The following is a 27,091-nucleotide window of genomic DNA, read 5'->3' on the forward strand; positions in this document are numbered from 1 at the left end:
AAATTGTCATTGATTCAAAGGAACTTGCATTTTTTTAATTGCTGTGCTGGGTGGGGTACATTGTAGTATTCACAAAGGTTCTTACAATGTATCAAATATATCATACTTGAATTCACCCCTCTCTACAGCTCTCTTTCATTCCCCCCTCCCCTGATTCCTGGAACAGTTTCAACAGGTATCATTTTTATATTTACATACATGTTGTATACATTATTTGCATTATATTCATTCTCCTACCCCTTTCTCCCCCCCAGGTCTTCCCTCCCTCTGTTGCCAATATGCCTCCACACCACCGCAGAACCTGTTCTGCCCTCCTGTTCTTTGATTCTGTAGAAGAAAAAACATAAAATATAAAAAAGAAAGACATGGTGTTTTTGCTTGAGATAAAGATAGCTATACAGGGAGATTCCTTGTGTTGTTTCCATGCATATATGTATTATAACCCCAATTGGTTCATCTCTACCAGTGTTCATCACTCCTCTGTAGTCCCCTTCCCATGGTGGCCCTGACCAGTTTAAGATTTCTGTATTCATTCCTGTACAGTGAGCACATCAACCACATTCAAGTTTTTGGTTTCCTTCCCTTGCCCTATCCTTCCCAGGCGTGGCCTCCCCTTAGTGTGACCCATGTCCCATAATACTGCTGCATTTGTTTAGGTCTATAATCAACATAAGAGGGAGAACATGAGGCTTTTGCCCCTCTGAGCCTGGCTAACTTCACTTAAGATGATGTTCTCCAAGGAACTTACATTTTTGACAAAAAGTTAATGAAATTTTAAAAAATTGTAAAAAACTTGTTAAAAGTCAAGAAGAGGAAAGGCTGATGAACTGGGGTAAAGTAGAGCTGAGTTCTTAGTAGAAATTCGAAGAATTTCTTCTGGTTGCTTTAATTAGTGATATTAAGGTGGACCACGTGGATTCCCAGTGACTATGTTGGGTGTGAGGTTGCTGTGCCATGGAAGAGTGGATCTTTGGAGGACAAACAGTAGCAAAGAGATATCAGTTCCTCAAGTGCCATCTTTCACCTGTCTAATGAAAACTGTCTCTGGCTCTAGGATCACATGCAAGATTACTAAATTTTTTTTTCTTATATTTATAATTATTTAGTTTGGAAAAATATTTATGTGGTTTGGAAAGTAGATTTAGGTAGGAGTCAGGACACCAAATTTGAATTTTAGTTTTGTCACCCTTTAGCTACATGGCCTGGCCCAAGCCCCAAGTCTCTCAAGTGAATTCATTGGAGAGGATCATGACTTAAGTTTTCAGCCTTAGAGGACCGTAATTTTTTAAAGTTCTATCATTCTGTATTGCCTCCAAGATTTTCTATCATACATCAAACTTCATGTTACAAAAATGATCTACTTTTATTTTCTTCAAGGAAGGAAAACTTCAAATTGTTCTTTGGTTTTTATTAATATTCTTGGACTACAAACAATTTATATTTTGTTGCCAAGCTCTATATATCATTACCATACAAATTCTCTTATAGTTCTGCTGCTCTTACTATGACCACTGAAATCATGGAAGGTCAGATTATTATTATCTTCTTCCCAGATTTGTGCAATAGAAAACTAATCTATTTTCCTAAATTCAGTGTCTCTATTATATTTATCCCATTCCTCATTTTCCTAATGCTCAAAATAAGGCCAACTCTGCTTGAAGCAGAGTTGAGATTTTTTTAAGGAGGGGTGTGTTTGTTTGTTTGTTTTGAGGTTTTGTTTGTTTTTGAGACAGGGTCTTCTAGGTAGTCCAAGCTGTCCTGGACTGTTCAATGCCCCGCTACATTCTCCTGAGTGCTGAGCTCACAGGCATGTGCCACAATGCCCAGCCTAGAGCACAGTGTTTGATCCTTTCATTTCCACACTCACATACACTAATGAGTCTGTGTTTCTTCAGAATAATTTTCAAAACCCTTAGCCTAATAATTAAAGTCCTCTACCATCTGATACATCCTACAAAAGTGGTCATTTTTTTCCCTTAGAATTTCAGTAGTAGCTTATATGTACTTTGAGAAAGGTTACTAACTTAAAAGACAAGTAAATATCGGTACTGACAAGATGACTCCTCTCAGTAAGTTTACACTGACCACCATGCACACTGAACTATTCTCAATCTCTGGCCTTTCCTGTTTCATTTCTTCTATTTATTCTCTTTACTTTTTATCTTCCTCCTTTGATTACAAATTATCTTATAGCAAAGATTTTTGTGCATTTTGCCTACTATATCTGCAATGGCTAGTCAAGTATCTAGCATATGGTAGATGCTCAATCCATTTTTATCAAATAAATATATGGATGAATAAATTATATTTTAACCTAAATTATTATGTTTAATCTCATATAATTTTTATGTCACAAAATGAAATGATAGCATAAAATTTTATTTCTTAATATGTCTTGATTATTTTAGAGATATTTCATTCCTTATATACGTTATTCCTGTGTGGATAATGTTCTTTTTTTGGCCAATGTGCAACACATGTAGTTCAGATTTAGAATGCGCCTTGATTTTCAAGTGTTTTTGTGATGTTGATTTGAGAATAACTCCTGCTTGGATCAGCTGTCTGAGAAGTTAGTAGGGTGAGAGTGGAGATTAGCTAACATTTTACAGATGGACTTTTCATACAGGACAAGTCTTAATATAGTAAACTTGGAAGACATAAGCAATCAAATAGCACATTATTATTTCCTATACTTTGTTTTATTAACAGTTGTTTTAACTAAATAAGTTATTATTACATTTCATTATATTTATTATACTAAATTGTTGTCATGTGGTATTTTGTCTTCAACAAAGGACCAAGTTTTTATGATTGACTCCAAGTGTGAATCTGGAAAAGGACGATGCTCTTTCAACCCCAATGTGAACACAGTGTCTGTTATGATCAGTAAGTAGAAAATATAGAGGGAGTGAAGATATAAAATAATGAAGAAAGTTAACCTGACATTATCTGAACACAATTTTCAATGTTTTTTCTATAGTTATTTTTCTAATATCGAGTCTATCTACATTTCCTTCTGTAATCTTTTATAAATGATTAAATGTGGCATTTATTTCAAATGAAAGAAAAGCAAAATGCAGATGTTAGCCAAGGACATTTCTGTGGATTGATTTGGAAGTTGCTAAAGGGGGTGGTGATACTTTTTTAAATTTCCTTACTTTTTATAAAATGTCAGTTAAGCAGTAGGTCCAATCATTTGCTGATACATACATTGTCAAATAAATTGGTTTTTCAACTTCAACTATTGAGTGTCTGTCCATGGACCACTTAAAAGACATTCTGTTACTGTTCATTAAAAGACTTTTAGGTTTATGTCCAAGTTGTCATGAATTGAATGGTGACAAACCCCTTGGATTTAGCATGTCAAATGTATATTAGACACTTTTTTTCCTCTTCATTTTATGTACTTATTGCCAGTAGTAAAATTTCATCCTTTGACCACAGAACAGGTGAAAAAATAATTATTGTGTTTAAGTGCTTGCTTGATTTATTTTAGTAGGCAGCCCATCTTTCTTTCTCATGTCTAGAATTTAAATTAAGACAGATACACCCAGCACAGACTAAAATGTGAGCTTGCAAGTTAATCAATGAATTATTTCCATATGATCATTCAAACTAGGTAGGGAGAAGCCAGTAGTGAATCATTAGGGAAAAAAATGTTGGAAAACTTGAAACTACATACTATCCAACATTGTCTGATGGAGAATATTTTCAGATAAGATTCTGAATGTAACTGAACAGTGGCAGTGTTTTAAAAAAATCTTTTCTCTATTAGGATGGATATTTTATTTACCTTTAGAATAAAAATATCACAAGAAACTGTATAATATGTATGATAATAAATGCATATAATTTTCATTACTTCAAGATAAAACCTATGAAAATAAATGAGTATATGTTATCATAGTAATTTTATTTCATTGGACATTATTTAGAATAAAAAATATTAGAATGTAACATTATACATTTCCTTGGTCAACTCTCTTAAGTCTTTTAACAGTTTTGCCTTTGAGGAAATGGATTTGTTTTTAAAAAAAAAAAAAAAAGAAGTACATATTGGAATTCTTGATTTTTTCAAGGATCTACAACTTGAATCCCTGTGCACATGTTGCTATATTAACTTTTAATATTATGATTAATGTTACAACTCATGCTATCAAAGAAAGTCATTAAATAATTTGCTTTATAACCAAAAATGAAAAGAACAGGAATTTTCATAAGCATGTCTTTATTATTTATGGATTTGGTCTTCTCTCTAAAATGATCCTCACAGTGATCACCTCACTTCACCATTTTATAGGGCTTTGTCATTTCTATTCAATTACATTGCATTACACAATACAGATCAGTTAAAATACTTGTACCTATTAAATACCAAGAAATACTAAGAATCAGAAGACTTCAAAATTTTACCATCTGATTACAGCATGTAATCCATTCTGCAAGTTCAATGTTCTCTTGGTATTTTTTGTCATAGTTGTAGGGCAACAAAGAAGTCAGATGTTATCTTTGAAGAACCTATCATAAAGCTAATGAAACTTTTTTAATCAGTGGAAGTGAAACTGGAAATCAAAATATTTTAGGGTTAAAGTTAAAGGGCACATGTTTATGTTTGCATAAATCCTTCCTCTTAAAAATTTTTTCAAAATGACATTAATTAAACATTTTTATTCATTGCACAGAAAGCAGAAACATCCCAATCTGCTACTGGAATCACTGAGAACATAAGACAGGAAGTGAAGCCAATTAGCTATGCAAACTTGTGTGATGTTTAGGATAAAACTAATGAGGTGGCTTGGAAAAGGATTAGACAATTCTTACACCAACCTCTGAGTTTCTTTTTTCCTTTCCTTTTTGGAAACAGATATGATCATCAATAGCTGTGCTACTCAATCTATTGAAATGCACGGATTTATAATCCAGTTTTATGGCTAATTGGTTGTAACAAAATGGAAAATGTTAATTATAGAGGTATCAATTTGACAGCCAGATCTATGTGGACAAAACTGACAAATGTTCATAGAATTTTAAATTGATGAATTTCTCAAGAGACCTTCATGCACATTTTTATCTCCCTGTATATCTGTTTTTATGGGCTTTGAGCCCATGTTGAGAAGACCTGGGTGACAAAATGCCTGCTGTTCAGGCTTGCTAAGTGGTAGGGTCCAGTTCATAACCTGGTGAGCACATTTTCAGGAACATTCCATTCTCCAGTCTATTCTTGCCCAACTGGTACTGTTTATTACTAAGCAGTGAGCTTAGCGTGCTTCAGATGTTCCAGTCCAAATGACCACAATCCAAAGGTAACCAGGCAAGCAAAACTAAAACATCAAAGAGCACATCTGCGTGGTAGCTCAGTGTGCCAAACCTGATGAATGTCTTTCTAAAATAGATGTTCAGCTACTGTTTTATACTCCAGGGTCATGTTTCTTCTTCTTGATTCAATGTCTGCTGTTCCTTACTAGGATAGAAGATAATATGGATTTTCAAAGATTAGTAAATTGCAAGTGCTATTTATATACAGGTTAAAATAACTGAACAGGCCATTAATAATGATAAGTTATTTTAATTTTTAAATATATTTTCTTTCTTGTTGATATATTCTTTTTTCTGATTCAGTTACAGTTTGAAAAAGTCTACTTTGTTCCCTTTACTAGTCAGTCTTCTAGCACTAAAGATCAAAATATATTCTTATAATGATTAAGTCTTTTAATCATTAATAGTATTTGAATAATTTTAATGTAGTCCTTATGTCATCAGGTAATAATAGCAACAAAACCGTAATGTTCAAGGTATTTAGTAAAATCATAAAAATTTAATACACACTGAGAACTTTTGAGATCATAACCCATTCTCATATTTTATAGATGAGAAGGTTGAGATTCAGTATCTAAATGTCTTAGCCCTAATTGCCAGTTGTTACTGATTGCCAAAGTTAGAAACCAAACTTTCTGACTCTTATTGTGCTTTTTAAAAAATTTATTAAAAGAAAATAATTAAGCTATTTCTTCAGTTATACATCTGCAATTTCTGTACATACTATTAAAAAATTGGTATTTAGTATAAGTAAGTGAAGATAGGAATTTTTATTTCCACTTAGAAGACATAATCACATAGGCAGCAGTAAAAGTAGATTAAAACTTGTCTTTTTTTCTTTGGTAGGGCAATAGAAAAATATTAACAATTATAAACATTCTGTAACATATAAGATGATCTATTAATAAAATCCTTGAATTTTAAAATAGTTTTAAAATTTGAAATTGACATTTTCTTTCTCTTTCATAGACGAGGAACTTTTCTCAGGGATGTATATAGATTTCATGGGAACGGACGCTGCTATTTTTCGAAGTTTAACCAAGAGGAATGCAGTCAGAACTGATCAACACAATTCCAAATGGCTAAGTGGTAAGAAATTATAACATTCATGCTATAAAGTAGCATTTAATTCCATAAGGACAACTAGAAAAAATATGGTAAAATTTCAGGTCATTACGTGAGCAATAATAATTCTATACTCCATGATTTTAACATGTATGATACAGTTCTTTCATATTCTAATTCCTTGAGTTATTAACAATATACAATTGTCATAGGAATATGAATAAGTAAAAATGACAGCACTATTCATCACGCATGCCAGTCCCCAAGCATCTTCTCCAAATGTTGAATGGTAACATATTAAATATAGTTTTTACCTCATTTAATTTTCTTGTACGTTCAAAAATGCCAAATCTAAAAATTATCCTAAATGTATGACATTTAGATATAATGAATAAGTTATATTCATGAATTTATCCTATTGGTTTTATATTTAGATTCTAAAATTATGAAACTGGTATATTTTGTTTTTTTAAATTTGACTTTTGTTTAATAGAAATCATAAGTATAATAACTTTATGATTATCATTGTTCAACTTTTTTTCCAATTCTTGGGGATCCTATGGAATTCACATCATGAAAGATGCTCATTTGATTTGACTGTATGATTCCAATCAGTTGCTGTTGTTTGGAAGTGGGAAAACCACTCAAATCTTTGTCATTTCACCCTGAGGAAAATTTCTAACTGATTCTATATTTGAGTATTCACTTAACATTGCACACTTATGCATGAATCGCCTCATTTAGGCATTTTATTTCACTGATAGAGCACCACACAAAAAGCACTGATTGTTCATTTACTTCTTCAAATTGTTCCTCCAGTGCATCTGGAAATAGAGTATTCTAAAAGTTGTTTTGTTCTTGAAATAAGGAAACCTTGTATGTCTTTAGATGACTCAGTTTTTTCCTTGAGTACTTTCCCCTTCATTTCATTTGTTTCATTTTTAAGAAAAATTTGTTTTTCAGTTTTGGGCTCCCAATTCCTGATTCTGCTTCAGTGAATTTGAGTTTATGTGCACTAGGTTGAAAACCACACTTTGTAAGAACAAACATTCTTTCAATGTAATGACCATCAGATTCCATGGGAAATAACTGGTTGAAAAGCTTTTCAAGTTTTGAAAACTCATCAGTGAACCAAGAGTTTTTGCATTTACAGTACTTCCAAAATGTATTGCAGACAGAGAAAACTAGTTTGAGCTGTCATATTATGCTATATTTTGTGGTACTTAACATTCCAAATGTGGTATGTTGAAGTGAATACAATCACTGCTTTTTGAGATTTTGCCTATGAACACTGAATTATTCTTCTATACCAAACGTGGGGAAGGCATGAATCTGTGATCTACTTGGAAAGACAGTAAATGGATTGCCATCATGAATCTATATAGTCTTTCTATCTGTTTCTAGAACCTATGTTTGTGGACGCACATGTCATCCCAGATGGCACCGACCCAAATGATGCTAAAGTGTACTTCTTCTTCAAGGAAAAACTAACTGACAATAACAGGAGCACAAAACAGATTCATTCCATGATTGCTAGAATATGTCCTGTAAGTATTATTGTGTTCTAGTTTGAAGAAAGATTTCAAATTATATCAATACTTTCCCACTAGCTTTTCTCCATGCTTTTATTATCCTCTGTAACAAATACAAAAAATTGTAAAAATAGACTTTTAATATAATGGATATTTGTATCAGTCATGTGAGGTAAGCATGTTCTATTTCATTAAAAATCTATGGGGAAATATTTTGATTTTAGTTTTAAACAGCTTAATAGTTTTGACTAATTTTCATATTAATTTAATGCAATGGTATTCAAACAAATAACTAATTTGTCTGCTACATAAAGAAACAAAATAATTTTTGTAAATAAAATACACTGAATCTCAGTAAAAGATAATTATTGTGAGACTGTCTGTAATAATAAAAATTAAGAAATGCTTTAGGAAATGCAGTTCTAATTTTAAAGAGTAACCAAATTCCGTGTATCAACAATTAGTATACATAGCACTCAAAACATTCATGATGTCCTTTTATATGGGAATTTTATAGATCTGTTCTGACTTATTTATGATTAGCATACTTTGTGAAAAAGTGTTTCTTAAAGTGTTTCATGTTCATTTATCTTTACATATTGTAGTATTCCACAAATCAAAGCCTGGCAGTTTCTTAATCATTTGGAACAAGATAGCAAATCTGGCAAAAGGAGTGAAAGACCTCTGGACACAGAGGGAAAAAAGTCATGGATAGACTATTTGTGAATGATCCAAATACCATTTTTTTTGCCTTGACTGGAGAAACATGTATGTAATAAAGCATCTAATTAGAAATACTGAGGATTAACTGATAATGCAGAGAAATGTAGGAGGGAAAATAGAACTGTCTGGGACCATTTCATGTAGGGATGTACCCACTCTCCTGACCACAGCAGAATCTGTAAACCTTACTGTATACAATAGTTTTTGTTTATTCTGGACACATGAACTATCAAAAAAGGCAACTGAAATATTCTCCATACATTTTATTAATATTTCTGTCACATACTATTAAAATTAGGATATAGGTCTATTAACACAATTTATTAATTTCTAGTTAATACCATTCTATAATGGAATAATTGGATAATTCTGACTATTTTATAAAATACTATAGATCTTATTTTTATTAATTTGTAGATGTGGCTAAAATTTCCATCCTTCAGATCACAATAAATCCCAAAGTTATTGGAGTCCAAGATGAACTTTTAATGCCATTCATTATTTCCTGAAGTAATCTGAATTATGTTTACAAAACGGTTTCAGAATGACACTGGAGGACTTCGTAGCCTTGTCAACAAGTGGACCACCTTCTTAAAAGCAAGGCTCGTGTGCTCCGTCACAGATGAAGATGGGCCGGAAACACATTTTGATGAATTAGGTACATAAATGTGAGATCGGACAATGCTTCTGAAAGGGAGCTTGTAAGATTCATGTATTTTAGTAGGCTATCCGAAAAGAATGTATCATCCTTAGATAGTTTCAGCATAAATAATGTGCCAATATGAAATAATGATCTGGATGCTGTGAGTGAAATTTCCGTAAGTGTTTTTCTAGTCTATTTTGTCCAACTACACAGACAAAACATTTAGTTCATTGAATTTGCCATAATATATGAATGAGTGTGTCTGTGGTGGGGGGATAATTCTATAACTTATGCATAGGTAATGATGTATTTGGGCTTTTATAAATTAATATCTATTGTATGTTTGAACATCTAATTATTTGATTAAAAATCAGTGTATATAAGAATACAGCTATTCATCTTTTCTATTGCAACTAATGGGCAGGATTGAATTTGGATGGAAAGTGTTAAAATAGAAATTCGTTGAATTATGTTCCCATTATAGTTCTGTTTGGTGATCTTGGGACTGAGTGCTCCCAGGGTGATCTGATGAGGCATATTCTTTCCAGGTCAAAGAGGGTTAACAGCCTGATTCCTTTCTGCTATGGAAAAGTTTTCTTCACTGGGATACCATGGTGTGCCTTGTAGTGTCAAGTGTACCATTTGCCATTTAAAAATGTCTTTTCTTTTGCCTTACTCCATTAAAATGCATAATGCTGGCTATTCTCAGGTTTTGAGGCAGATAATGAGATAAATTACAAACTGCATTACAATATGCAAACATTTAGTGTTTCTTGTAGTTATAAACCTAAAGTAGATATTCTCCTTAAAAGCCATTCTGTTGATCATGTACAAAAAATCCTGTATCAGATTTTCTAGAAAATGTTCTAAGTATCTTTTTGTGATGTAGCCTGGTAGCCAATTATGTCCACCTAAATTCTTTGTTTAACTCTTTCTTGTTCTTTTGGTGAGAACTAGACATCGTCAGTCTTTATTCACATATGAAAGACTAAGCAATTGTTAATTTATTGCTTAAGAAGTCCCAAATTAATTTAATATGAATACACCTCTCTTTCTCTCTGTGTCCTTAGAAAGAATCACACATATGCAAGATTGTCACTAAATTCCAGCATTTCTGATAACCATGGTGATGGATATTAAGTCAGGTTTTTTTCTCAGAATTGAACCTCATGTTCTGCTCTCTAAGTGTACTTTCTATACATACCTTTGTCTTTCCCTTGATATATTTTAGATGTCTTATAGTTAGAGGAACTATTTGTTAAATAAACATGTTACTAGAAATTTTAGCCATAAGTCACATTTTCATATTTTATGTAAAAAGGTCACTGTGAAACAGTTATTTTCCATGTTGCAACTTTGAACACCAAGTTAAAAAGAATTGAAAATTAATATTTTAAAGATTAGGAAACTAATGTCACTAAAGAATATTTACGAAATACAGAAATAAGCAACAGGAAGTTTTGCTACCCAGGGAGTCTTATGATTAATCTCTTTTCTATTCTGGTATACAATTTTAAGTTTTACATGGTTCTAGTCTACATTATGTAGCATTTTTCCCACTTAATATTTCATTAATTTGGTTTCCATGGAGATTTAGTCCTCACAAATCCTATTAGTATCTGTATTATGTTCTATTTTATTTACCATGTGCTTATCATTCACTTGTTTACAAATTATAGTACTTTTCACAGTTGAAATTATTTTCTTATGTTAATTATAAGTACCGTTAAAATTTGTGAACTTTAAAAGAATGGCATTTTCCTTTTCATAGAGGATGTGTTTCTGCTAGAAACTGATAATCCAAGGACAACACTAGTATATGGCATTTTTACAACATCAAGGTAATTATAAAAGTATTCTTCAAGTTTTAATTTTATATAGTATTTGTGTTATAGTCCTCTTATATTTACTTTTACCAGATTGCCAAAGTATATTTGAGCTGAACAAAAAATTTCAAAATTATTTATGTAGAGCATATGTAATGATTACATGATGTTTTCTCAAAGAAATAAAATATGAATTATAACATACCAATGAAGTATATAAGATATTTTCTCTGAAGAAAAATGAAACTTTTGTCATTTTTGTTGTTGTTATTATTGGAGGGAATGGATATGTGTATTGCCTAGACTGTGACAGTGGTAATGCAAGTGTACACCTATGTCCAAACTGATCATATTGCATACATTAGTCTTGTGCAGTTTTTATAACAAATATACTTTAGATAACCTGCAAAAAATTGGCATTTCCATCAACATAATTTTCACTTCTTCAACAATCTAAAGTGACGACTAAAGCTTTTATGTTCTACCATATGATAATATTTCATATATTTCAGAATTGATTTAATGTATTGACTTATTTTTTATGGGATGCCTGATGGGAATTATTATGTTTCAAGACAATTCTCTATATTCTAACTGTTTCCTGCACAAATTTCTGTTGATCAGTTTTCTACTGGGATCATTCCTTTGAATTCAGTCTAATACTTCAGCTATGACTACTTGGTCAATGCAGGATGTATTGGTTCCTTTTTTATCAGACAGTCAGCTACAAAACAAAGATCCAAAGCATTCTTTTCTAAGTGGGTCAGAAGATGAAATAATTGTAAACTACAATTAGTTGTTCAGAGTTAAAGAACATTATAGAAATATTGATTTTAAAATAATATGTCCTTCTGGATGTGCTTCACTCTTGTTCTAACACAGAACAGGAGTTCTTAATGTAACTCACAAAGCATTGAATGAAGAAAATAATAACCAGGTTCTTGATAAAATGTTGATTTTGGGAAAAACATGCTTTTCTAGTCTCTGTTTTTCCAATACATTCAATAGCTTTAATTTTAAAAAATTCAAAATCATCATTTATGACTATTAATGCTAGTGAGTAATAATATATCTTATTTATTTTCATGGGAATGCAATACTTTCACCATTAAACATATAATTTGAAATAAATATGTGAGCCAGAGAACCACTGGTTTCAGCCAATCTGCCCTAGTGACATGATTATGTTGTTAAGGATTTAAGAAAATTTTGAAATTTTATTGGCTAAACATAATTGAATGAATGTTTTTTGTGTGACCAACATGAAACTGCAAAAACAATGATAGTTTAGAATTTTCCAGCTAGTATTCAGATTAACATGTGAGAATATTTTCATGCTAAAATAAGCTTAGGGTATGATATTCTCTTATTAATAGGATTTGTTTCAGAATTAAATGATAATAGCTATGTTACTAGAGATTTAGAATTCAAATTAGTATTTTCATCAGTACAATTTTTATTGCTGCTAAAATGTACTAGCTAGTAAAGGTTCAGAAAGCCAGGGCCAAAAGACCAAAAATCGTATGTTCTCCCTCATATGTGGACATTAGATCAAGGGCAAACACAACAAGGGGATTGGACTATGAGCACATGATAAAAGCGAGAGCACACAAGGGAGGAGTGAGGATAGGTAAGACACCTAAAAAACTAGCTAGCATTTGTTGCCCTTAACGCAGAGAAACTAAAGCAGATACCTTAAAAGCAACTGAGGCCAATAGGAAAAGGGGAACAGGTACTAGAGAAAAGGTTAGATCAAAAAGAATTAACCTAGAAGGTAACACCCACGCACAGGAAATCAATGTGAGTCAATGCCCTGTATAGCTATCCGTATCTCAACCAGCAAAAACCCTTGTTCCTTACTATTATTGCTTATACTCTCTCTACAACAAAATTAGAAATAAGGGCAAAATAGTTTCTGCTGGGTATTGAGGGGGGGAGAGGGAGGGGGCAGAGTGGGTGGTAAGGGAGGGGGTGGGGGCAGGGGGAAGAAATGAACCAAGCCTTGTATGCACATATGAATAATAAAATAAATAAATAAATAAATAAAAAACAAAACAAACAAACAAAAAAGAAAGCCAGGGCCATGTGTTTTCTGTCATATGTGGGATATAGACAGGCCCAACACAAATACAAGCTATAATATAAAAATCAGGTCACATGCCAGAGAAGTAGGGTAAAAGAAGAAAGTTAAGGAGGTGCATATGGTTGATGTACTTCCTATACAAGAATGAATATAGAATTTTTAAACCTGTTGAAATCACCATAAGAAGGGGACTAAAGTAGAAAGGAAAAAAATAGAGATGAACCTATTTTGGTTATAATATACATATACCTGGAAATCTCACAATGGAACTCCTTGTGTAGCTATCTTAAACAAACAAAAATGTCTTTTTTCAAAAACAGAGAACAGGAAAGTAAAATAGGTCCTATCTGGGGGTAGTCTTCATGGGAGAAGGAAGGATTTAAGAAAAGGATGTAGGAGTGTAAATATGGTAGAAATGCTATGTACTCATGTATGAAAATGGAAAAATAACACCTGTTGGAACTATTCTAAGAATGAAGGGAAGAGGGATGAAGAATGATGCAGGGGGTGAATTCACCTATGATATATTGTAAAATCTTTTGTAAATGTCACTTTGTACTCTCAGTACAACAATAATATGATTACTTCTGTGGATTAATTCAGTATTTTCATGTTTTATATATCAGTGCTTTATCTTAAAGTAAGTTTTTCAGCTGTGTACATTGTACCATAGCATTCAACTTTTCCAGGATGGATTATATCAACTTTTTATCAGAAACTTTGCCATCTATTTTTTTAAATATATTTTTTTAAAATAAGAAAATGGATTCTTGCTATTTCTATTTTTCAGCTCAGTTTTTAAAGGATCAGCAGTGTGTGTTTATCACTTATCTGATATTCAGACTGTGTTCAATGGGCCTTTTGCCCATAAAGAAGGACCCAATCATCAGCTGATTTCCTATCAAGGTAGAATACCATATCCTCGCCCTGGAACCGTAAGTATCCAGAAAGTTTCTTTACAATCATTCTTTAAAATATCCATTTAATTCAAAGTGAATGTCATTCTGACATTTATTTCAACACAACATAGCTCTCCTGCTATGCTCATAGCTTTTCAGCTCAAGGTTTCCAGCTCAGGCTTCACTGACTTAGGACTATAATATGTGAAATATACTATGGAATGCTCCTTGAGCAGGGTAGGTCACTGCTTTAATCACAGCTACACAGGAAGCATTGGTAGGATGATAAATGTCCAAGACAAGCCTGGGCAAAAAATATGAAAACCTATCTGAAAAACAGCCTAAAGCAAAATGGCTGGAGGAGTGGATCAAGTAGCAGACTGCTTGCTTAGGAATCACAAGGTCCTGAGTCCAAACTGTTACTCTCTCAGAGATGTTTTTTCCTGAGGAAAAGCTGCTTCTGTCTCTACCCCTCATCAGGCTCTTCAACAAAATGGCAACTTAAAAGCCACCTTAACATATGTATGGGATACATACATATGTATGGGATACAGTAAGAAAACCACTCATGTCAAGAAGCAGTTATCCTACATAATGTGGGAACAGATGAACTCTTTTTAGTAAAACAAAATAAACCAATACTAAATTAGAAATTTCTGCTAACAGTCCCATTGTTTTTCTATTTTTTAGCTCTTAAGAATACACATTTTTTCTCCTGTCCTAAAACAGGGTGGAATAAGCCAGGGCTTAGTGACACACATCTGGAACAGACTCTGTGAAAAAAGGGAGTAGTCAGTACTTAAGACATATTTCTATAATGTGGTTTTTTACATCTGGTGTTAAGACCAGAACAACTCCTTAAATCCAAAAATTGTCAGATGAGTGATCCTGAGGGAATAAAAGAGGCAGGGTGGAGGAGTAACCTCTGGAAATCCTCCTGGAAAAGCATACTTCCTTGCAGATCTGGCCTCTCCACCCTTCACTGAGCAAAATACCATGAAGTCAGCTCTCTGATTCACCGTGGCCAGTGGCTGTCTCTTCCCTGGGCTTCCTGCTCATGTAGCCAGAAAAAATGCAGCCAAGTGACCCAAAGCATTCCCTCTCCTTTCGGGTCAAAAATGCTGCCTCTGAAGTCCTCCCAATAAAGGATCAACTGTGATTGTCATACTTTATTTCCCCACACAGTAGTCTGGTTGCTGGGTCAACCCCATAAATATATGACTGTGTTCTTAAAGAAATGACACTGGCAGAAAACCTATACCCTCGTTCTAATGTTCCCTGTAGGTTCTTCTTTTAAAGCAAGCTTGATAGCTGTGTTAGCAAACAGCTCAACCAGCAAGGCAGAGCCAGTAGGAGGAAGCCTGCCAGTTGTGTCATAATGTTTTTCCATAAGTAATTCAAGTTTGTGGAAGAAACAAGACACCTTTGGTATGTTGCAAAGGGCAGACAAAGACTGCAAACTCTCTCTCTGTGGCCAAGCTAACATATTACATTATTCTGTTGCAACGTGTACAATGCTTCTGCAGAGATTGTTTTTGCATACTGCATGTCCTGGTAAAGCAGAATCTAATAAAAATGTTCAATTTGAATATGTATTTGTAAGCATAACAGGACCATCTGCTTTAGTGCCTCGGGAATTAACATACAGTTCCCTGAATACCTCAACCTTCGTGTTCTCATCTTGAAATCTCTTCACTGACCCTGGCAACTTTAAGTTCTCTACTTTCCTGAATTCATTTTTTAAATATTGGTTCTTATGACGTTAATCCTAAATCACATTCTACTATTTACTTTATATTTGTCTCCAGTTATTACTTTATTCTTTGTTATTTTTTGTTGAATGTATCTGTTTTCTTTACTAGTATACTTGTGTCTAGAAGACAGAAGTAATTTCCCATTCTTATATTACCTTCTGGGCACAACAAAATGCTTTTTGAATAAAAAGCATCCTTGAATACATATTTCTTAATATGTAACTGCACTAATTTTGAAAACTTTTATATTAGATGTGGTTATGAGGAGAATATTTAGAAGAATTAGAAGGCAACAGGTTGTTTGTGAATACATAAGTAGATTGGAAAAAAGTTAGGTAAGGACAACAGTTGTTGATTCTTACCATAATTTCTCAGGGTTCCTAGCATTTCACCTTACACTTTATTAATGCTCAGACTGTCGTTAACTAGAAAAAGAGTGCTTACCACTACCTGATAAGTAGAAAGTACTGAAGAAAAACAAAGGAGAAGTTAACCAAAATTATTTATGTCTATTAAATAATAGAGCAAAATTAGCCTAAGGGATAAGACACTAGCTTAATTAATGAACAAAGGCTTTTATTTTATGGTAGCATGTGCATGTTATCTTGAGGTTTTAATACATGTACTTTATTATATCAAAGGATAGGGAAACCTTATCACATTTTATTTATACTTGGGAACGTTATACCGAGAAAATTCACTTGTGCAGCTGGAGTCTGAAAGGAATAATCAAGTTTTTTTCGTCTCACCATTTTTACCGTTCACTCTGTCTTATTTGCAGCATTCAGGCTGTGAATCAGTGAAGGAATTATTATCAGAAATAATTTTTAAATTGTTTTTATTGTGCTGGGTGGAATTTACATAAGTTTTTACAATGTTTTGGAAATAAACTTATATTAAGAGACCTTAGTTTGAAGAGAAAAGTTCATTATGAGTCTATAATAGAAGTCCCTAACAAGGGGGTTTAATTGAAGGAATATGAAATCTCTAACTTGATTTGGCTTATTTGGGCTACCTATTCAATAGCTACACTTTTGAGCAAGCTTCACATATTTTTATCTGGTTTTTGGATGCCTTTAAGTAAAAGCCAGAAACTAGGCACTGATAATTTAACAAGGTCATCACACACCAAACTGCACCAACTAGAAATTACAAAAACTGCCTCTTAACATATAATAACTTTTGATCTTTCCGGAACTTACAAATGTGAATGCTTGCAAATACTTAAGGAGATGTCTCAGCCTGGCAAGCCATAATTAGTGGTGTTTTATGAAAGTCTAAACTATTTCAATTGCTCATGCATTGTTCTTTCCATGTTTTCATTCAGTGAGCAATGTATTTCCCTTTTTTCCACTTTGTGTGAAGAATGAGGGTAGAAAACACCCATAATTCCATACTTCACTGAAGTATGGAACACATCCATCGGCTTAGAACAATCTCAAATTAAATTCTTTGTCCTCATTTTGGTCTTCATTGTGGGCAATTTGTAAACATCATATTTAAATATAAAGCTTTTTCTTAAAAATTTATGAACTCCAAATAATGGAAAAACAAATGAGATACTTAGTTTTATTGCTTGTCTCATTATCTCTTCTTTGTGAAGTCATTTAATTGTTCTCTATGCCTTTCTCAAAAATAAGAACTATATTTGTTCGTCCTATAAAAACTTCTGGTAATTTTAATTAGCCAAGTTATTCTAAAAACCATATGCATGATGATACAGTATAAATAACCTAGTTTGTATTAGTAATGTGTTGAGACATTTGTGCACAAGTGGGTCTGTCTAGCAACATTGACCTAAAGGCCCTAACGTCATTGGTTAGCTATTGCAAGGGTTGTACCCGGAGGATGCCATATGTTGTTGGGTCTCCAGTATTGTCTTTTTTTAACTCTTCCCTTCTCTTTTTTCTCTTCTTTCTTCTCTCTCCTCTTCTTTTTTTCTTTTTTTGACAGTAGTGGGGTTTGAACTCAGGAGTTCACACTCATGATGTAACTTAAGTTACACCCCAACCCAAAATTCCACATTTCTATCTTCTGGTAAAATCTGGCAGCACTAGGTTTCCATTCCTGCATAGGAGCAACCATCTGGTAACAAAAGTCCACTGCCACCTGTGTCTGAAGCATGACTTTCCAGTGGTCACAGTCCTCATTACTTCCTGCCACTTGTTACTGATGTCATGCCCTCTGCTAGTGATCAGGAAGTTGGCTTTGCTACTTTCCTTTAACCTTGAACCTCTTTAATGTGAATAAGTATATACTTATTCACATTATTGTTTCTAGAAGTAGATACTCTATCAGGTACTTAATAAAGATAGGTAACTGATGTTTGTATGTGTTATAATATTATATCCCACAGTGTTGTGCCTATGACTTAACACTCAGCTCCTATTATTGGGTGAACTCTAAACTTTTCATCAGCTTCCAGCCTACCCTGAGTCTGGACTCAGGTGCCCACTTTATGGAACCTTTTCCTCAGAACCCTTTATCAGGATCCCTCTCCAGAACATTGAAGCTGTCCAGCATTACATTTTTTTTTTCTTTCAGTACTGGGGATAGAAATTAGGGCCTCCTGCTTATTAGGAAAGTGCTCTGCCACTTGAACCCCTTTCCCCCCAGTCCTTTTTCTTTTAGTTTGTTTTTCAGATAAAGTCTCACACTAACTTTTTCTAGGCTGACCTCAGACTGTGATCCTCTTACCTCCATCTCCCATCTCATTGGGAGCCACCCACACCCAGCCAGCAGTCCATTCTTCAAATCTTTGTGTCTTCCCCCTTGGACTTGAAGCTCTGAGTCTTTCCTCTGTTTCTTTTATACAATCCTTTCACCAAAATTGCAGGCCACCTATAATGAATAATATAATTCACCCATTCCATGACTCTTCATCAAGTACCTACCTACTATTACCAGTTTGCTATATGTCTGATGGCAAAACAATGAGCAAAATAAACCCACTTTCTATACATCTTACATTCTAGATGAAGAAATAGGTAATAAAGTCACCAGCAATTCATATATAATCTGCTGTTAAGTAAAGAGCTATGAGGAAAAATACCAGGTAAGGACATAGAGAGTGGAGGTGGAGAGAAACTGTTTTTATATGTGACATCACCTTTTAGGAGCTAACTTTCAAACTAGTAACTGAATGGGGCAACAGAGAAAGCCAGAGGTAGACTGGAGAAACAAAGCCAGAGGGACAGTAGCAGGTTCTGGGATCCTAGAGGGGTAACAAACTTAAGGTCTTAGGATCAGCAAGAACTATGAGAGGATGGCAGGCTCAGACAGATCATGCACAAGCTTGCAGGCCATTCTACATTGTTGAGATTCTATTCCAAGGGGAATGGGTATGCCTAGAGTCTTCTAGATGGGATTATCAGATCTCATTTACCAACTAATTTAAGCCCCAAGTTTTGAGATCCTTTTTGGGAAGGGGGTTGAGTGGAACAAAATTCTTAAGTGTTAGAATTCTGATTAAATTTAATAATAACCATCAAATTTAGTTTAGTCGATAGCAGCATTAGATTGACTCCACAAGTTGTTGATTTTTTTCCTAATAATATAGTGTCCAGAACAAAACAGAAAAGTGGTAGATGAGAAAGGTAAAAAATTACTTATACAACATGACATTAGCTCCTCTTTGAAAACAAACAGGATAGGTGAACTTAACTTCAGTTATTAAATTAAACCCATTTAAGGGGAAGCCCTGTATATTAATTTTCTACAGATACTAGTATACGTATGTTTTTTTTCTCAGTGGGTAGCAAATCCCTTAAAACAACTGTATTCTGAATTTTGAGGAGAGACCTTTTGATTATTATTAAAATGAACTACTTTATTAACCTGGTTCTTCTTAAAAAAATTTTTAGTGCCCAGGAGGAGCATTTACACCCAATATGAGAACAACCAAGGAATTCCCAGATGATGTTGTCACTTTTATTCGGAACCATCCTCTCATGTACAATTCCATCTACCCCATCCACAGAAGGCCTTTGATTGTCCGTATAGGCACTGACTACAAGTACACAAAGATAGCTGTGGACCGAGTGAATGCTGCTGATGGGAGATATCATGTACTGTTTCTTGGGACAGGTAAGTATTTGGGGCTCAAGCTATCCTTCAAAAGCATGTGCTTTAACCCAGGTAGTAGTTTGGGACCAGAAAGATTCCAGTGTTTCCTTTTGTCTGGTCTTTAGTGAAATAAATTACTTTCTGAGTTGTTATAAGAAACAAATGAGTTCACATATATAAAGCAACTATAATAGGTCTTGAAATATATTAAAATAAAAGATAAAATAATCAGCTGAATTAAGGACTGGAAGTAAATTTTAAGTATAGATAGTTTCTCTGAAGTGGAATAAATTCTGTTAGCTCTTAATCAATACCTGTACCATTTTCTAAGGGTAATGATAATGGTAGATAATGTGTTCTCTGTAACATTTGAAAGTGAATTTAATTCAAATGCATATAGGTTTTGGAAAAATATTACTGTTGCTATTTTTATTTATATATCTATTTATTTATCTGTCTGTCTATTTTGAACTCAGGGCTTCGCACTTGCTAGGTAGGCAATCTACCAACTTGAGCCATGTCTCCACTCTTTTTACTCTGGTTATTTTGGAGATAGAATCTCACTTTTTTGCCCAGACTGACCTTGAATCACAATCCTCCTGATCTCAGCCTCCCAAGTAACTGGATTACAAGTGTGAACCATTGGCACCCAGTTTCTGTTGCTATTTTAATACATCCACAAATTCATATTGTTAATTTGTTTTTATCATAACTTAAGTGAAAGTACTCTGGTCACAGAGACTTATATGATGTGAAAAGATTAGTAGTAAATATTTAATGATAGTAGTTTTCAAAGTGTGGTCCTCAGACTAGAAAAATCTTCACCATCGAAAACTTGGTCGAGTTAGTAATTTTCAGGCCCCACCGTAGGAATTCTAGGGACAAGACCCAGCCACCTGTATGTGAACAAATCCTTCTGACACTTCTGATGCTCCCTGAAACTTGAGAACCACTACACAAGAAAGGGAAACCTTGGCTGGCTGGTCAGACAATAATTAATAATGCACGTCTGTGCCTGGCTTATTTCACTTAACATAACATCTTCTAGACTCAGCCATGTTGCTGCAAATTGTAGGATTTCACACATCTTACAAACTTGTAAGCAATGATAAAAATCTCATCACTTTTCCTACTGTAATATCTGAAGTGCCCCCATGAAATATACTAGTTTCTCTTCTAATTTAGGAAATAGACACAAAATATGTCTGTAGAAGTCATTATAAAATAGGGCAGTGGTGGAAAATATATTTTGAATTAAAGAAGGAATTGCACTCAGATTTCAATCAGTGCTTACTTTTTCTTGGCTAAGTAAAATTTCCAAAATCTGCTGTTCTTATTTTATCCTTTTTTATAGTTTTTATAGTTCTTACATTTTTTATAGTTCTTATAGTTTATTATTTTATCCTTTTTTATGCTTGTACTTAAAATCTTAGATCTGAATTTTTCATTCTCATATAATTTCTGCTTGAAATAGCAGATAGAGAAATAGAGATAGAGAATCTTCTAAGATGTACTCTCTGTCATCCTCTCCCATGCTTGGGAATCCCTGAGTTTCCATTGGTCCCCTCTTCTCTTACCTAACACCTGAGGCATAAGCCTTCCTTCTCAGTCTAACCATTCCAAACTCTCTCTGTTCTCAGGTTTTATCCCTGCTTTTTTTTTTTTTACCATTTCTAGGACCTTATTAATAATATCTCTTCTCTTTGCCTCATTTGACATTGTAGAATATTGCTTTGACTATTGTTAAAACCATCTATCACATAATTTCCTGCTTTCTCCTGTCTGTCATTAGCTGGTTTTCTTCTGCCCATAAGTGTAGGAAACTCTTTCTAGAGGTTCTATCCATGATCCTGATTTTATATAGTTCTTCAAAAACCTCATTTATTCATTTGGCTTCAGTTATCTATTCTGTGCAAACAAATTCAAAATGTATGTCATTAATTCTTGCTAACTGAGTATTTGAATTTGTAGTTCACTGGTAGATAACACACATTGTATAACCCATTAACATTTCAAGCACCATGCTTTAAACTCAATTTATCCGCTTCTAAGACTCAATCCAATCTCCTGTATTTGCGTTCACAGTTGTACATCCCTATCAAGCTTCTACCTCTTGTTGATATATAATTTTCTGTAGGCATATCATAGGACCTGGTGAGTTCAATAAATATTTTTCAAGACTAATTAAGAAGCATAATTATGTCCACTATTCCTCATGTACCAAAATGAATTCATAAATGCCTGCGAAAGCATTAATCTTCATTTTCATGTAAGCTTCACTCTCCTCAGATGTACATGACTACAAAAAATTGCTTTTATATCATCCAATGTGGAGTTTACATTTGAAAAACAAATTTTTTTCCTGAAACAAAGTGACAGTTTTGAGTTTCACCTATCCCTAGTGTCTCGTATTACCCAAAAAAGATAACTGTTTTCCTTTGAGGCCTATCTTAAAGGTAGCTTGTGATGCCCCAGTCAGTTTGTTTTTTTCATGAAAATCTACATAAACTATGTAGATTTCATGGATGGAATTTTCAATCCTCTTAAAACTGTTCAACAATGTTTATTCAAATAGAAGACAGTATGAAACATGCTTTTGCACAAATCCTTCGACTTTTCTTACCACAAAAGTTTCTGGCACCATAATGGACTTTTATATTGGTATTTAAACAATTGTGTCATTTTCAAAAACAATATTTAGGCACATGTTTTTAATTGTACTGGAAAGCCTCACTAAGGATTGCTTACAAAGCCTCATGAGTGTCTTAGTATCTCTATCCTAACAGGAAAATGTATGTGATAGCATTGTTTCTTCCAACAACATCTTTCTGCAGAGATGGTAACTCACTCACTTAACCACTGATCTTCATCCACACTGTCATATCAGGCTGCACTTAAGTTGGAAACAGTGATTTCAGTTTACCCGAAACTCTTAACAACTGGTATATTGATATAAAATATTTGCCGGTGAAATTTCTTTCAAAATAATTTTTTTGTGTTTGTTGTTATAAGGGAACCATTTAGCATTTTCTGAAGTGACTCTTAGGGGAATTATAACTATTATCTCACAATTTCTTAGCTTTGTGTAAATAAATGGAAGAATACAACATTTCTTGGGTGTTGCCCAATTCCCAAGTATTCCTTCCACTGTCATATAAAAATAGTGGTTGCTTCAATTATGGTAACAAAGAAAAAAAAATTTATCCTGGCTTCACTTCTTCTCCCCCATCATGAGACATTCAGAAGGATTCAATGAAAACATCAAGAAAGATGCCATAGAGAAAGTCTGTGGCAGTTCATTATAAGGCAAGTAATATATCATGTAACTGTACTCAGTATGAGTATTATGAATGATTTTGTAGCTCACAGAATCTCCATGGTTAGTTGTGTGGGCTCAATGCCTAGTAACTGTTATAATTAACTCACTGTCATCGCAGAGTTTAACTGTAGCTGAGTTTAAGATGCTGAAAATCTGGCCTTCCACTCTCATTGGATTTCCTCAGATTGTTTTTTTATATTCTGCCAAATGCCAAGCAAAATAAAAAATTATGAAAAAAAAAAGAGTATGAGAGAGAGAGGAAGGAAGGAAGGAAGGAAGAAAAGGAAGGAAGGAAGGAAGGAAGGAAGGAAGGAAGGAAGGAAGGAAGGAAGGAAGGAAGGAAAGAAGGAAGGAAGGAAGGAGAGAGAAAAGGGATCTTTGTACTCTTACTTTATTTCTTTTTGTATTATCAATAACTGGTCTAGAGGTTATCCAACTGCAAACTATGAAACAAATCCAACCCATAGAATGTTCTGTGTGCTAATAAGCTAAGAATGTTGTTTTATATCATTAAATGGTTGGAAAATACAGAGAAGAACATTTCATGAGCAGTGAAAATTATAGGGCTCTTAGATTTCAGTGCTCATAAAGTTTTGTTAGAACTTGGCCACACCTATCTCTTCATGTGCTATTCATGGCTGCTTTCGTGCTACAATGGAGTTGAGGAGTTGCCACAGAAACCATTAGCCACAAAGCCTAAAATATATATTTCTTGACCATTTATAGGAAAAGGTTGCTGATTTCTGTTTTCGGTTTATAATAATAAAAATAAAATTAATCTTAAAGAAGCTATTTTCTAATTTGTTGTAGAGGTAGTACAGGAACTAGCCATTTTATTAAATTTTAAACAAGAAGCTAAGTATACTTACTCATTTTTCCACTCATTCCTGCTACTACCCTCTCTATGAAAGATCATGATATATATATTGGTGTGAGTGTATATATGCATATATGTAATATCTGTGCTGTTTCTTTGTTTTATTCCACAGTATTTGTTAAATTTCTTTCTTTAAAACAATTTTGAGAAGGGTTGTAAAACAGTAGGCAAGGGTTCAAGTAGGATTTATATTTCTGTTTTAACTTTGCCACCTACTGCTATAGTCAGACCATTTTCTCAAAGCAAACTGTATAGCATAGTCAAGAGATTTTAGCCTATTTTCCTTTTTGCTTCTAGAGTTATGAAAATATTTAGGTGTCTGGGTCAGGTTCAGACACATTCAGTCAAATTTATATTTTTAGCAGTGTACATGAATCAGGGTGACATGTGGTTTTTGAGGAAAAAGTGATAGTGTTCTTGTGAATGGGTGTTAAAGGTTTAAGGTGATTTAATGTCATTTTGATTTTTTAATGTAGGGTCAGTACATGTGGTGTTCTGCCAAAATTCCTATGTGGCATATACTGTTTCATGCTCCTTATTAGCTTCTGTTTAACTGGGTAAGTACTAAACATGTGCCACTGCTAAACTGGAAACATTGGCTCCAGTAGGTCTTTTCAAAGTGTGGAGTTTAAAAGTATGTGCTACATCTGTTACTAAAGCCTTAAAATGCTTGCCTTGTGCATCAGAGGACAACTGAATTCATAGTTAACTAGAGGTTTTGGCATTCGCGGCTCTTGGAATGGCACACTTGATGAACTTCAGAGCCAGGAATTCTGATATTTAAAGACCCTAAAATACTCGAGTCTAAAATGTAGTGCATTTGAGTTCAGAAAAGTCTTCTGTCCGTTGGAAGTTGTGTGTGAATACCACTCTAAGGTTGGTGACTAGATTGCCGCTTTGCTTAGGAGTAGGGAACAAATCTCTTGCAAGTCACTGGTTTTTAATAACATTATGGGTCACTGCTTTCCAAAGGAAAATCTGGAATCCTCTCAGAGTTTACCACAGATTCAGCAGGGATTTTCACAGCAGGCAATTCTAGTGGAACTGAGTGGAATGATGGCTGAATTAATGAGAGAAAAATGATAACTCACAGTGTTATGACTGCTTGATCATGTAGAAAAGTAGCAAAAAGACATTTATGAAAAGAAAAGAGGAAAAAAGGAAGAAGATAGTCCATAGAATGATTCCCAATCTAGAGACAAATGTTCTTATTTAAATTATACTATAAAAGACAATTTACTAAAATTGAATACATGGTTCATTTTTTAAGCAATTATTTCAAAAAGCTGAATCTTTTCCTTTAAGCTACTCTTCAAAGATCTTCTCTTTAAAGTCTTATATAATGATTATGTAAAGTTCAATGTTGCTAGATGGTTCAAATTACCCATTTATTTATTTAGTATCCTATTATTGTGTAAATAAGTACACTTTTTAAGTTTCAGAAATATTTATTTTAATATTTAATATTTATTTCAATATTTATAGTAGTTAATATTTATTATAATACAAAATATTTATTATAATAAGGATGACTTTTGGCAGGTATATGATTTTTCTCATCCCACCTTGTACACTTCTCTCAGGCACTGCAGGAATACAGGCTGTACAGAGGCTGTGATACTGGTCTGATATATTCACTCTTGTGACATTAGTACCTAGACTAGCACATCACTCAAAATAGCTGTCCCGTAGGCATTATTTGAATGAATGAGTGAATGAATTGCACTCCTTATTCAACACTGTATTCAGATGGAATTTCAGATATGTTAAGATCACATCTTGATATTTAGTATGTGATATAATCAAAATGCAAACTCCTGCTGTCTGATTTTACATTATGAATATTTATTCTCTTCCAATACTTACCTCACTTGCCATCACCACTTTACATTTTTTCCTATAATGAAATTAACTTCCATTGTATGTTCTCATTTTACTATGGATAACTTGTTTTTTCCACATATTCAAGATGATGTTGTTGATAGGTTGACACTCAACATCAGTATGGACTCCTTTGTTCAAGTGATATCACTCACTTAACCCATCCAAATATTGTCACCACATCTTACTTGTGAACAAGATGCATCTTACAAGGTGGCAGAGAAGATTTGGACAAACTTCTGTGTAAAACAACCTGGATTTTTGCGTGTAAATTACTTTAGCTGTGCTAGAATTAAACCTGAGAATTTGATACATTTTCTGTTGTTACACTATATTTAGAAATAGAGTTAAATATTTTGGGAGGAAACCAGAAGAAGGCATAAATGAAGTAGGACTTCGCTTTAATTTTTGATTTACCTTTAAATTTTGTCACATTTAAATTTTATTTTAAAATGGGATTATGCCTGTATCCAAAATGCCTTACATATTCACCAAAACACACAAGAAACTCTTTTTCATGGTTCTGATTACTTAGTTAAAATGGATTCTGCATAATTGATTGATACATTTGGAAGATTTCAGAACAGGCAAGGACATAGTGTCTCTCAGTAGGAGAAGAGATGGAGAGATTTGCTCTGTAACATTGGCTCATTTACTATTAGTCACTGTATTCTCTAGCTTACTTGAGAGCAACTACAGTCAAATGTCATCCCTGGGTGTTGGTTCTATTTCACCCTCTGCCCACAGGAGTGTAAGACAGTGCTTGACTCTACAGCATTAATTTATGAAATGTATTGTCTGTGTGTCAAGAATAAATAGGCACACTATGTTTTTGTTCTTGATGTCCTGCCAAGTTTGCCTGGGGCAGACTTGGCAGCCTTTATCCCTAGAAGAATTCATAGCCTCTTGCTCGGCCAGGCCAGGCCAGGCCTTCTCTCTAAGACTACTGGAGGAAGTCTGTAGCTGTCAGTTGTGGTAATGGCTTAGTGTAGAAAGATAGCTTCATTTTTTTTTATGATTCTGGGAAAAGTTCAAATTCTAGAAAACGGAAGGAAATCTTTCATTTAGAATGTGAAATATAGAGTGAATTGGAACAAAAAATTTTCAA

The 27,091-nt window shown here is 33.7% G+C and overlaps 1 protein-coding gene across 1 annotated transcript in view; it reads left to right on the forward strand.

Annotated features, from left to right (window-relative positions):
* Nucleotides 1-27,091, forward strand: part of Sema3c (semaphorin 3C) — a 149,112-nt gene that overhangs the window by 81,940 nt on the left and 40,081 nt on the right. Inside the window, exons 6-12 of the mRNA XM_020178631.2 lie at nucleotides 2,796-2,886; nucleotides 6,286-6,405; nucleotides 7,786-7,928; nucleotides 9,180-9,294; nucleotides 11,051-11,120; nucleotides 13,979-14,123; nucleotides 19,705-19,927. Coding sequence (XP_020034220.2) covers nucleotides 2,796-2,886; nucleotides 6,286-6,405; nucleotides 7,786-7,928; nucleotides 9,180-9,294; nucleotides 11,051-11,120; nucleotides 13,979-14,123; nucleotides 19,705-19,927 — 907 coding nt within the window. The remainder of the gene's footprint in view (nucleotides 1-2,795; nucleotides 2,887-6,285; nucleotides 6,406-7,785; nucleotides 7,929-9,179; nucleotides 9,295-11,050; nucleotides 11,121-13,978; nucleotides 14,124-19,704; nucleotides 19,928-27,091) is intronic.

The sequence above is a fragment of the Castor canadensis genome, chromosome 2 (genome assembly GCF_047511655.1).
Source record: "Castor canadensis chromosome 2, mCasCan1.hap1v2, whole genome shotgun sequence".
Classification (NCBI taxonomy): Eukaryota; Metazoa; Chordata; class Mammalia; order Rodentia; family Castoridae; genus Castor; species Castor canadensis.